At 36.9% G+C, this 12,219-nt stretch overlaps 1 protein-coding gene across 1 annotated transcript in view; it reads right to left on the bottom strand.

Annotated features, from left to right (window-relative positions):
• The window catches only part of LOC124960634 (putative KHDC1-like protein), a 135,604-nt gene extending 134,481 nt beyond the window's left edge, over positions 1-1,123 (bottom strand). The window contains exon 1 of the mRNA XM_047519551.1: positions 926-1,123. Coding sequence (XP_047375507.1) covers positions 926-1,123 — 198 coding nt within the window. The remainder of the gene's footprint in view (positions 1-925) is intronic.
• Between the last annotated feature and the right edge of the window lie 11,096 nt (positions 1,124-12,219).

Here is a 12,219-nt window from a genome sequence, read left to right as displayed (position 1 = left end):
GAGGTACCTGACAATGAGCTTCAAGCCTCCAGCAGGCATCTCAGGATGGGATTTACCCCACCTAAAGATCGGAGCTATGGCTTCCAGGATTATCCAAGATGGCTGCTCTGGCTCGAAATGTGTTGGCAAATGGGGAGCTGCAGCTCAGGGTGTGGCCTGGTCAGCTGGAGGTCCTGCAGGCAGGATGTGGTTGGTCAGGCAGGGGTCCTGGAAGTAGGGTGTGTTTGTTGTGGTTGTTGGATCCTGTAGGCTGGGTGCAATCAGTTGGTCTGGGGTCTCGGTGATAGGGCACAGTCAGTTGGTCTGGGGGTCCTGGCAGCAGGGAGCAGTCAGTCGATGTGAGGGCCCCAGAGGCAGGGAGTGATTGGTCGGGCTGAGGGATCCTGGAGACGGGGCTCAGTCAGTCCAGCCAGGGGTCCTATGGGGCCTGGCTGTTGTCTCAAAGTGGCGGCAGCCACGTGTAATCAAACCTGAAGGTACTATGACAGAGAACTTCCAGGCAACAGCAGGCAGCTGGTGCTCCACTGGTGGTCGGCGATCAGTTTGCTGACTGTTGTCTGACGATCAGGAGGTGAACCTCATGCGTTGGGTGATGGATAGGTGTAAGGCAGGCGATCGACCGGACAGAGGCAGGCAAATGGTGGATGATAGGCGCCTGACAGTGAGTAATCTGTACTCAAAAAAGGTGTCGATATGCTGGCAGAGTGCAGGTGATGACAGCAGACAAATGGGGTAAACACCAGGGAATCGATAAGCAGCAAAAACTGCCTCACCAAGAAACAGATATCCTCTGCTTGAAACTGGAGTTATGGAGTGAAAAGGAACGTCGCCTCCCTCTAGTTCACCATCTTGGATCCCCTTCTTTCTGTTCTTGATTATCACAATAAATTTGGCTAAATGTCGCCAGCAATATCCATGCCACTACCTGAATACTATGCTGCCTAGACATATCTTCCACCAGATTAAAAACTCCATTGCTTCTAAAATCAGCTTCACAGAGTCTCAGGACGCGGGCAAAATGCAGACATCTTCTTATCCAGACCACAACACAAATGGCCTCTACTCCAAATTCCAACAGGTTTCCCTTTTCTGAACACTCTTGAGTTCGGTCTCTATTGATCATGGTCCTATCACCATCTGGACTTCTGAGCTCCCAACAGAATCGACCATTAATCTCTGCTTACAACAACCTAAAGCATTTCCAACTTGCACTACTAAACATCTCAAAATTCTTCCCACCACTTCTGAAAAGCTTCGGAACCACATGGCCTGGTTAGTTATAGCAACAACCCCACTTCTTGGTATCAAGCTTTTTTGCTGCTGTGACTAAAAGGATCTGACCAGCACAATTATAGAGGAGGAAAAGTTTATTTTGAGAGGTCATGGTTTCAGAGTTCTTAGTCCATTGAAGGCCGGCTCCATTCCTCAGGACTTGAGATGAGGCTGAACATTATGGCAGAAGGAAGCAGCTCACATCAGGAAGGGGGGGGGGGGGGGAGGAGAGGGAGAGAGAGAGAGAGAGAGAGAGAGAAAGAGAGAGAAAAAGAGAGAGGAGAGCAGAGAGAGGAAAGAGAGAGAGACACTCCACTCTCCAGATACAAAATATATACCTATAGTGATGCCCCCAATGAACCACTCCTTCCAGCCACACCACACCTGCCTCCAGTTACCACAGTTAATCCCATCATGGATTAATTCACTGATTGGGTTAAGACCCTCACAACCCAATCATTTCTCCTCCGAACTTTCTTACATTGTCTTACACATGAGCTTTTTGGGGGATACCTCATATCCAAGCCATAACATTGAGGCTCAATGCCTCAATTTTAAAAAATTTACTAATTTAAATGAACATATTCTAATTCTATAATGTAAGTTTTAGCTCATAATTGTAATACTTTTATAAATACTTCCCCTCCTTAACTATTTGGTTGACCTATGTTTCAATTTATACAGGAAACAGTAAAGATCCTTTAATCTCTTATCAAGTTTGGAGTCCCCTTCCTCTTTTACAACCATTATTCAGAATAAAAAGTGGTTCTCTATCATCTTAGGAATTTAAAAGATTATTATAGACTCACAGATTTTACCATATTTGATGTTTTTCAACCCATTCTTTGCTTTATTGAAAGCAAAGATTATCCTTATTGAAATTCCTTGCAATTGAAGCTCAGATTGTTCCATCTTTGACTAGTGAATTCAGTTTGGCTCTTGAGTATTGTGTACAATCTTTGCTGCCTGATAGGTCAAAATAGGTCCATGTTCTTCACGTATGTTTACTGCTACTGACTTGGAATCACCAAGTTCTTCAAGAAACTTACTTCTTTTAGTGGGAATTAATTGCATTGTTAGGAATTTTGCTACTATCTTGATCAGTTTCTAGGATTCTTCAGTGAACAGTTGGGATATACATATACAAAGTGTGTGTGCATGTTATATGTAAACATATATATGTATATGTGTATACATATATATACATACACATACATACACTCAGATAAATTTTTTTAAAAATAAAATGCCTCATAGAACTGTTTCAGGTTCAGTGCTGTTTTCTGTACACAAGAATTTTGCCTGAGAGAGCATAGAAAAGCTAGTTAACGATATGCTAGCTGGCCTTGGAAACACTTGGTAAAATGATGAGTACCAAGGGTTTCAAATACTTGATATAACAATGCACAGTTACCTCTAATATGTACATAATGTTGTTGTTATGGTTTGGATATGAGGTATCCCCCCAAAAGTTCATGTCCCCACTAAAGCTCATGCAACAAGGTTCAGAGAAGAAATGATTGGATTATTAGAACCTTAACCCAATCAGTGAATTAATCAGCTGATGGGATTAATTGAGTGGTAACTGAAGGCAGGTAGGGTGTGCCTGAAGGAGGTGGGACTTTGGGGGCGTGGCTTTGGGGGTATATATTTTGTATCCAGCAAGTGGAGTTTCTGTCTCTGTTTTCTGGTCATGTGAGCTGTTTCCCTCAGTCACACTCTTCCACCATGATGTCCGCCTCACCTTGAGCCTGGAGGAATAGAGCCTGCTGGCTATGGACTGAGACCTCTAAAACTGTGAGTCCCCAAATAAACTTTTCCTCCCCTAAAATTTTTCTGGTCAGATCTTTTAGTTGCAGCACCGAAAGAGTTGACTTAAACAGTTATCAACAGGTCATCATTTCTACATACTTTAAGCTTTTGAATGTTCAAGTAGAAAATATAGAAAAACTACAAGGAAATTTAGAATAAGTTGGACTTTATTTTTGTGATTCAAATTAACCTGTTTTTAAAACAGTATTATGCACGCTGTGACACTCAATAAATAGTAATTTAGTAAGCTTTCTGAATGCTTGTTCATTCTCTCATTCCCAGTACCTAGTATAATGGGTTTAGCAGGAACACAGTGCCTAACTAACATTTGTAAGATGAATAAGTATTGCTGATAATATACAATGAGTACATCGGTAGAACTATTCAGTTTCCTTGACTCCCTCTTAAGAACGTTATTTTGCAGGCATTAACATTAATTTTACACTTTATTGGTTCTGTATGACCTATGATAGCAACTTAATTAAAAGCCTTTGAAGCTTATGGGAGGTCTTAGCCTAAGAAATAATATTAAGAGGTTATTAATATTATCATCAATGTCTGTAATTTTCCTAAATTCAGTCTTCGTATGAATCGTACCTTGTATTTTTTCTTTACATCATAAAGGTTAATTGATTAAAATAGATGATACAAATGAGCTTAAAGACTGACAAGAACTAAAAATTAAAAGACAGTGTTGATGAATAAATTCTGTTAATCATGACAAAGTTAGAACTGGCATTGCTAACATCTTAAAATTTTCATTAAATAACTTAACTCCCTAGTGGGTAGTCATTCTGCAAAATCATATAAAATTAGATCATTAATCACCAGGAAGATTTTTAGAAATTATTTTATTTTTCCACTTTTTTTAGATAGTATAGAAATTTTTTTTTAGTCTTTGCAACTAAATTATTGAATTTAAACATTAGTGAATCATTTTCTTTATTTCCTTCAGCTAGGAGAATATGTCTTTGTTTCTATTTGATAATTTCATATATGCTGGCACTTTTATTAGTGGGAAGCCACAAAATGGCACAAAATGACACACTTTCATATTTGATGAAGCAGAAAAGGGGAGCAAAAGCGGGTAATGGTATCTTCACCATGTGTGAAGATTGGAGGGAAAAGTTAACTTTTCCATTATCTTTATGTTTAAGTACTCCTGAGCGTGCACCAGCAGTGAGCCAGATATCTGTTGTTTTGCTATTCCAATAAAAGGACAGGTATTTGTCTGCAGAGCCTTAGGAACCCAGAATTTAATTGCCTACCATCAGAGTCCTATGTTTCCTTGGAAACTCTTTAAGTTTATACATCTTAAAATAACTTTCAATTTAAAAAAAAACATATCAACAACTGAAACTCCAAAGCATATATTCTAGTCTGAAGTGAGTCTGCTGAAGATTACACCTGGCTAGCAGTGTTTTATTTGAACTGTGTTCTGTTAGAAAAATATTGAATTTATCAATGTTGAAAGTATGAATTAAAAAACCCTCAAGTATGTATTTCTGGCATCTCCCAAAACATTAGGCTATTTGACAATACTGGACCCACTCTTTTTGGTTACAACTGTTGACTGAAGTTGAACACCAGAGTTACTCTAGACCCTGTCTTCTCATTGGTCTCCCTAACACCAACACTGATTTTGGTTATTCATCAGAACAGAAATGAAACACTTCTTGTATACTTGTCTCTAGTTGTAGTGGCAAAATAAAGGATAGACCAAGAAGTTTACCATATCAAGAAAAATAGGAGAGAAAAAAAGAAAATATTTTGCATATGCAATACTAGAAAATGTTTTTTTGCCTTTAATATTCAAAGTATATCAGTTTTGAAAGAATACAGCTAAAGAGGGTCATTAGGAAACAAACCATTCTAGGACTATGACTGATACAAGATAAAAATAATTGATGAAAAGAACAACCTAAAGATCGGATTAAGCAACTGAAATTAAAATAAGCTTGTTTTAGAATATTAATAAAAAGGTACAGATGATTTTAAAAGCAATTATGTTAATTGAAAGATATTTGCCAGGTATCAAACTTTTTGGAGATGGTGAGTTCATGAGATTATGGGTTGAATGCAGCAAAAGTTGTGTCCTAAACAGAATTAAGCATTTACAGATATGAGCCTATCTAGAATGTAGCTTGGAGTGTTGAAGGTGCAGGAATATTTTTAGAGTTTTAAAAATATGCACCTGATAAAAACACAGATACAAATAATACCACCTGTTAGCCTATATTTATCTTGGTATTGTTGAAAATTTAGATGTGACTGAAAAATCTTTGAATATGGAACCCACTTCTTTATTTTTTTTAAAGAGCACTCTTTAAAAGTTTAATATACAATGGTCAAAATTAGTTAAGTGCTGGGACTCTTCTAATAGTCAACACTAAATCTTATCTATTTTAATGTTGCAAAATTTAAATTAATAGGACAACATTTTATAAGAATGTGAGACTGAATTACATTCATTTTATGGCCTCCATCAGGATTACTTTTGTTGAAAAGTGAAATATAACATGTGCCATTGGATGAATGTACCTGGTGCACAACAGGGACAGTTCAATCACAATGACTTGGATCCCTGTAGACCGTCTGTTAGAGGTTAGTTGTGGGACAGAGTTGAAAAGATTCGTTTTATATTTTTTAAAGAAATTACTGTTCACTTTATCTGAGAAAAATTCTGCCTTGGCACAAAGAAAGAGTGGACTAAAGACCTGGCATTTCTGAGTGTCATTATAACTTTAAAAATCTCTTGGAAATAATTCTTTGTAAGCATTTATATGGAGTCCCAATAGGGGGTATTCCTTCTGCTCATTTTTTTGTGAAGGTATTTCAAGAAGATTGATTGGATAAAGTTAAATAGCAAAGAGTCATTTCATTACCCCAATATTGAACTTTCCATAGACTATGTTGGAAAACAAGGCTTTGGTCTGAGGTTGAACTGAGGCTTTTGCTTTCGGTACCCAAATAGAGCCCTTGGGGCTGCTTCCTTGATGGTTCCACAGTAGAATCTTGTCCACTCAGCGGCATAAGTGACTGCACCATGTTCTTTAGCAGAAAAGCAGAGAAAATCACTGGAAGATAAGAACCAAATCTAAGTTGCTCTTTTAAATCAATTTTTAAAACTACATATTTAATAAATAGAAAATAATACAAACATCTATGGACTTACTATCCAGCTTTTTAAAAAATATGGCTTGAATATGGTTTGTTTCCCAAAGGTTCAGGTACTGGAAGCTTGGAGCCCAGTGTGTTGATGTTGAAGAATGGTGGGACCTTTAAGAGGTGGGTCCCAGTGGAAGGTGATTAGGTCATGGGGTGCCACATGCATGGAAGGGATTAAGATAGTTCTCTCAGGACCAGGTTTAGTTTCTATGAGAATGAATTGTTATAAAGTGAAGCCACTTCTTGGCCCCCTCTACATATGCAGCTGTTTCTTTTTTTGTTTCTCTGCCCTGTTGTGATGTAGCAAGGAGGGACCTTGTCAGATGCCAATGCCATGCTGTTTGGAATTTCCTGCTTCCAGAATCATGGGCCAAATAAACCATTTTTCTTTATAAAGTGCTCAGCCTCAGGAATGTTGTTATACTGATGTAAAAAAGACTGGGAGATCCCCAGCCCCCACACAATATGGTGTTTTATATGTGTATTGTTCTTTGGACATCTTCAAAGAAAGATATACTGATTTTCTTGTTCCTTTTGTTTTTGCCTCTGTGCATAAATATCATGGAGACATGGTCATTAAATAATGCTTGAAAACTAACAAAAGTGTAAATTCACAGAATAAGACTAGACATTATTATTTTTGAAGAAGAGGAAGTAAAGACAAGGTATCTTAGATTGCTCACATGAATCAAGATTTGTAAGACATTTATTTTCTTTTTTTGGCACAATGGTTTGGTTATGTTAACTATCTTGGGACCAACTTTGCTCAACTTTCATAAATATTCTGGTAATAACTGTGTCAGCACCAGGAATTTATAGCAAAATAACCTTGTTTTCTAACAAAGATTAAAGCAGATTGATTTGTGTTTCATACTCCTAAAAAATGATTCACTTTATTTGTGAACTTGATGACTTTTCCATCTGCTCTTGATTCAGAAAATTCTAAATTATTTTGTGTATCAGTTCTTGACCTTTTTTTCCCCCCAGTGTCAAAGGAAAGAGAAAAGAGTGTAGATAATATAATAAAATGTATATATTTTTGACTTTGGAATTTCAAGTATCCTTTTTTCCTTTCCTGCCTGAATCTTTCTGAATCTTGGCCCTTTTATTGTAAACCTTGGACAACTGTCTAAACTCTCAAAAACTCAGTTTTCTCATTTGGAAAATGAAATAATGAAGAAGAGTAACTAATTCACAGTATGCTGCCAGGGATAAATGAGGGAATCATGTAAGATGTCAGGTATATTTCTGGTACATGATAAGTGATTCATGAATGGACGTGATTTTTGTTACTATTTGTACAGTAGCTAAAGTGGCATGTAGTTGAGGACATGGAATTAAGAAGAGAAAGGACAGCATTGTGAATGGGCTGCACATGTAGTCAGGGAAGTCACCCAAGAAGATGGCAGGAGGAAAACCATGGTTTGCAACGTCTTTGAGTTGGGGAGAGGTAGATGGAAGCTGTTTGGTGGCAGTGATGAGGAATAAGGGAGGCATGATCCATGTAGGAGCAGGCATTTTGCCTGAAGGAGGAAGAGAAAAGATCTGGACAGCAGCCTTGGGGAACAAGGGAAAGGACGATCCACAACACCTAAGCCTGATGTTTGTGGCAGAATGGGTGTTGGACCCTCAGAGGCTGCAGAGGAGGCAGGGAGCTGGAAGAGATGAGGATGTTGTAAAACTCTGAGAAGTTTCTCTAAGACACAGTTAATAAGTTTTAGAGAGAAAGGAGACGTATAATTGGTTTGAAGGAAAGAGGCCCAAAGCAAAATGAGGACGAGACTGTGGGAGAGGAGAGCTGACAGGAGGGAATTGTGTTTTGGATGACGATCAAGAACAATGAGAGTGTGAAGCACAAGGCTTCCAGAAAGAAATAAAACTGTTTTGTGGTTCCTGTCAAGATGGAGAAATCAACTTGAAGAAACTATAAAATGAGGCTGAGGTGGAGGCTGAGGCTTTCTTGAATGGTGGGGTGTAGTGGTTGCTGTCAGGCAGTCTGCAGTGAGAGGAGGGAGGGAAATTTCTAAACTATACTGTTGCCTCTTCCCCATTTCCTTTGGAGGATGCCTCCCCTTCACAGAAATTTCAAGCACTGCCTGCAGGTAATAACAGAGAAGCATAAAAGCTATGCTGGGGAGAGAGGCTGGAAAGCAGCCATGGAGTGGCCGGTTGCCGTTGGACCTTCCTTCACACCTTCATCCCTTCTTCCTCCAAAGGCCCAAAAATGATGGAATTACGATGCAGGGAGACTTCCTTGTGCCAGTGTGGTTTCTTCCCAAGTACTGAAGGGTGGAAACCTAACTCAGAGGATCTGTCTGGTGGAATGGTGGCGAAACAGTGTTAATAGTTTTCTATGCCCCAGGCTCTCCTTCCCTCTCATTTAACTCACTGGGACTGACAGACGGACCTCCAAGTCATTCTCATTGCACAATACTGAACAGAATCACAGCTACCACCATCTTGCTCAGAAGCACATGAAACAAAACAAAACAAAACAAAACAGACACCAGGCCCAAATAAAAAATAGTTTTATACGCCAATAAACATTTTTGGCATAAAATTGGTCATGATGCTTTCTCATTATTTTTTCATGTCTGAGGGATTTATTGTAATAACTACTTTTTTTGTTCCTGGTAAGTGGTAAACTGAATTCATCTCTTTTTCTCTCATTATGTGCTTTTTTTTTTTGATGAGAATAACTTGGAGTTTATCAATTTTCTTGATGTTTTCATAGAACCATTTTTTGGCTTTGTTAGTTTTTTTCCTTCTCTTTTGTCTCTTTTCTGTTAGTTTGCTTTCTGTTCTTACTTTAGTTATTTTCTTACTTTGCCTTACTCTGAGTTCTATTCTTATTATTCTAGCTTCTTTCCACAGGAACTTAGGTCATCGATTTTAGACTTTTACACCTTTTAATCTGCCTTTTCCAACCCACTTACTCTTTGCTGGCCACTGCCTTATACTCAATGGAAGTTCAAAATACATCACAGAGGCTGGGGTTGTGGCTCAGTGGTAGAGCACTTGCCTAACATGTGTGAGGCACTAGGCTCGAGCCTCAGCACCACATGTAAATAAATGAATAAAATAAATGTCCATCAACAACTAAAACAAAACAAAACAAAACATCACAGTTATCTCAGCATTCCTGTCCCACTGCCGCTCCTCAGCCAGACCACTAGAAAATGCTCCATGAGTCTCAAGGGGAACTCCCTTAGCTCTTCTAACCTGCCCTAGCCATCAGTGTACAACTCCTATGCACTTGGTGAATGCCCTTGGAAAACGTGTGTGGCTGATTCATACTTGTTCTGTATCTAAACCTCCTGGTGATTCTAATTCACCATGTGTGCCAATGTACAATTAAAATTTCAACTGGTCTATTAGTTATCTATTCCTATGTAACAAACCCTCCTCAAAACATCTAGATGTTCCTTCATCTGGATGATCTCTAGTTATTTAAACTTGTACCATGTTCCGTTCCTTGGTGCTCCTATTTCAACCAGTGCTTTCTCCATTACTGACCATATCATTGCACATTGCATTTGCCTGTTTGCCTGTGTGGCATCCCCATACCTCGGCATGCATGCACTAGACCATAATCCTCATGAGGTAGAAATTATGCCTCCTAACCTCACAGTTCTATCCCCAGACCAATCACAGTGCCCAACACTGTGTGTACACAATGAAAGTCTGTCAAGTGGATGAGTGTGTGAATAACACCTCTCATTGAAAACATATATGTGTACATATGCATAAATGAAAAACAGTAAACTGAACAACATATGCCATTTAAGACAGCATTTTTGGAACAGATATACCAAGAATTTAAAATATGCATGAATATATTTATTATTATGAAACAAGAATAAGAATAAATAAGAGCCAAGGGAAAAAATACAGAATGAAGAGTGTAATATAGAAATAAAGTATGAATGAATGGAGCTATTATCTAGAATGTAGCAGAAGAAGGAATTAGGAAAGAAAAGATAATGATAGAGAAACTTATCTAGAGGGAGCAAGATAGAAAATGGAGGAAAAAGTAAAATAAAGACTAAGAGATATAAGAGAGGAGGACAGTGCAAATATCCAGTTAATAGGATTTACAGAAGAAAAGATAACAAGAAGATGAATATTTGAAGAAATAACGATTAAATTTCCATTGTTAAAGATGAAAAGTCTCAACTTGGAAGAGCTCATATAGGGTCAAACAGGAAAGATAATATCCTCATCAAGACATTAAATAGTGAAATTTAGGAACATTTATGACAGAGAAAATTCTAGAAGTTCCTCAAAAGAGCAGATTTTACACTAAGGAAAATAAACCAAATTGATTCCATATTTCTCAACACCAACATGAGACATAAGAGAATGATGACACAACATTTTTTAAGGTAATGAAAGAAAACAATTTTGAACTAGATTTTAAAAAAATCCAGCTAAATAATCATTCAAATGTAAGAATGTAATAAATAGTGGTCTCAGCTTGTAAGGCTTTATTCAAACCCTTACTAAAGACTCTTGGAGAAAGTTCTAAAATCAGAAGTAATTTAGGAGATGAGTAATCAAATAGCAGTTTATTGTGAAAAATAAAATCTAGTACTAAAGAAGTAAAAAAGTGAAAGCACAAATATAATAAACTGGGGATTAGATTAAGAAAACATGATTCAAGAATGTATGATATACATCAGACACATTTAAAACAAAAACAAAGAGATTGAGAATAAAAGGATGAAAACCAAAAATATGCCAGCTAACCATGAGTCAGAAGAAAGTAAAGTATATTAATAGTTGACAAAGAGAATTTAAGGTAATACAATGTTACACTTTAAAAAATGCACTTTATGTACCATAAAAGAAAAATAGGTGAAGAAAATATCACTATTATATATATATATACATATATTTTATATATATACATTATATAATAATGTATATGTATTACATGTATGTATGTACAAATATGTATATATTACATAATATATATGTATATATATTATACATATATAATCAAAAATCCAAATCAGAATATATAAAGCAACAGATGACAGAACTTTGGGGAAAAACAGATAAATTAGAGTTTTTAACACAGTCCTTTTAGAAGCTAATAATTAAAAAACAGAAAATTTATTTTAAACCCTAAAATACAATTAATAAGCTTATTCTATTAAATATACTGAAAACTATGCATTGAGCAAAGTGTACATGTTCTTGGGCAATCAAGAGTTGTTAAAAAGTGTATCTTGTAGTAGGTCACAAAGAGGTTTCATCAAATCTCAATTTGTTAAATAAAGATCATTTTAAAAAAAGATAGTTCAAAAAATACAGAAACAAAACCTAAACCCCCAAAGTCCACCATATGTTTGGACACTACATGATATGTTTCAAAATAATTGTTGGATTAAACAGGAAACCATGGAGAAATTAAGGAACACTTAAAACTCAGATATAATGACAAAACTTCTGTCAATATTTGTGAGGCTCGAATCTCAGTGAATGGAATATTGAAGAAGTACTAAATTTGTGGGAAATTTATAGCTTTAAACAGAACCAATAAGGAATAAGAGGTTTAAAAAAATGATAAGATTAGCATTCATTTAAAAAAATTAGTGAAAGAATAAATCCAAAGAAATGAACCCAAAGAACATAAAGTAGAGATAAATGAAATATAAGAAATAATATAGATGTGTTCTAAAATATAAAGCTGCTTTTCTGAAAAGTTTGACAATACAATCATATCTCAGACAATACTGATGGGGAAAGATTCACACAGGCACAGAACAAGAAAAAGCACACGTAGAAGCTTCGTGTCTTTATTCGTGTGGCCTTCATGGAGAGGAATTATCTGAGAGCCACAGAATGGCTCATCCTGTTCATCTATTAAGATTCTGCTCTTCTGAGTTGTTCTTCCTTGGGCACTCATGGGGACACAGATTTACACACACCCTGTGCCCATCTGGAGGCTCCTGTTTACAT

Source organism: Sciurus carolinensis, chromosome 1 (assembly GCF_902686445.1).
Source record: "Sciurus carolinensis chromosome 1, mSciCar1.2, whole genome shotgun sequence".
NCBI lineage: Eukaryota > Metazoa > Chordata > Mammalia > Rodentia > Sciuridae > Sciurus > Sciurus carolinensis.
The sequence above is the reverse complement of the archived record's forward strand: the minus strand, read 5'-3'. Positions and strand labels throughout refer to the sequence as shown.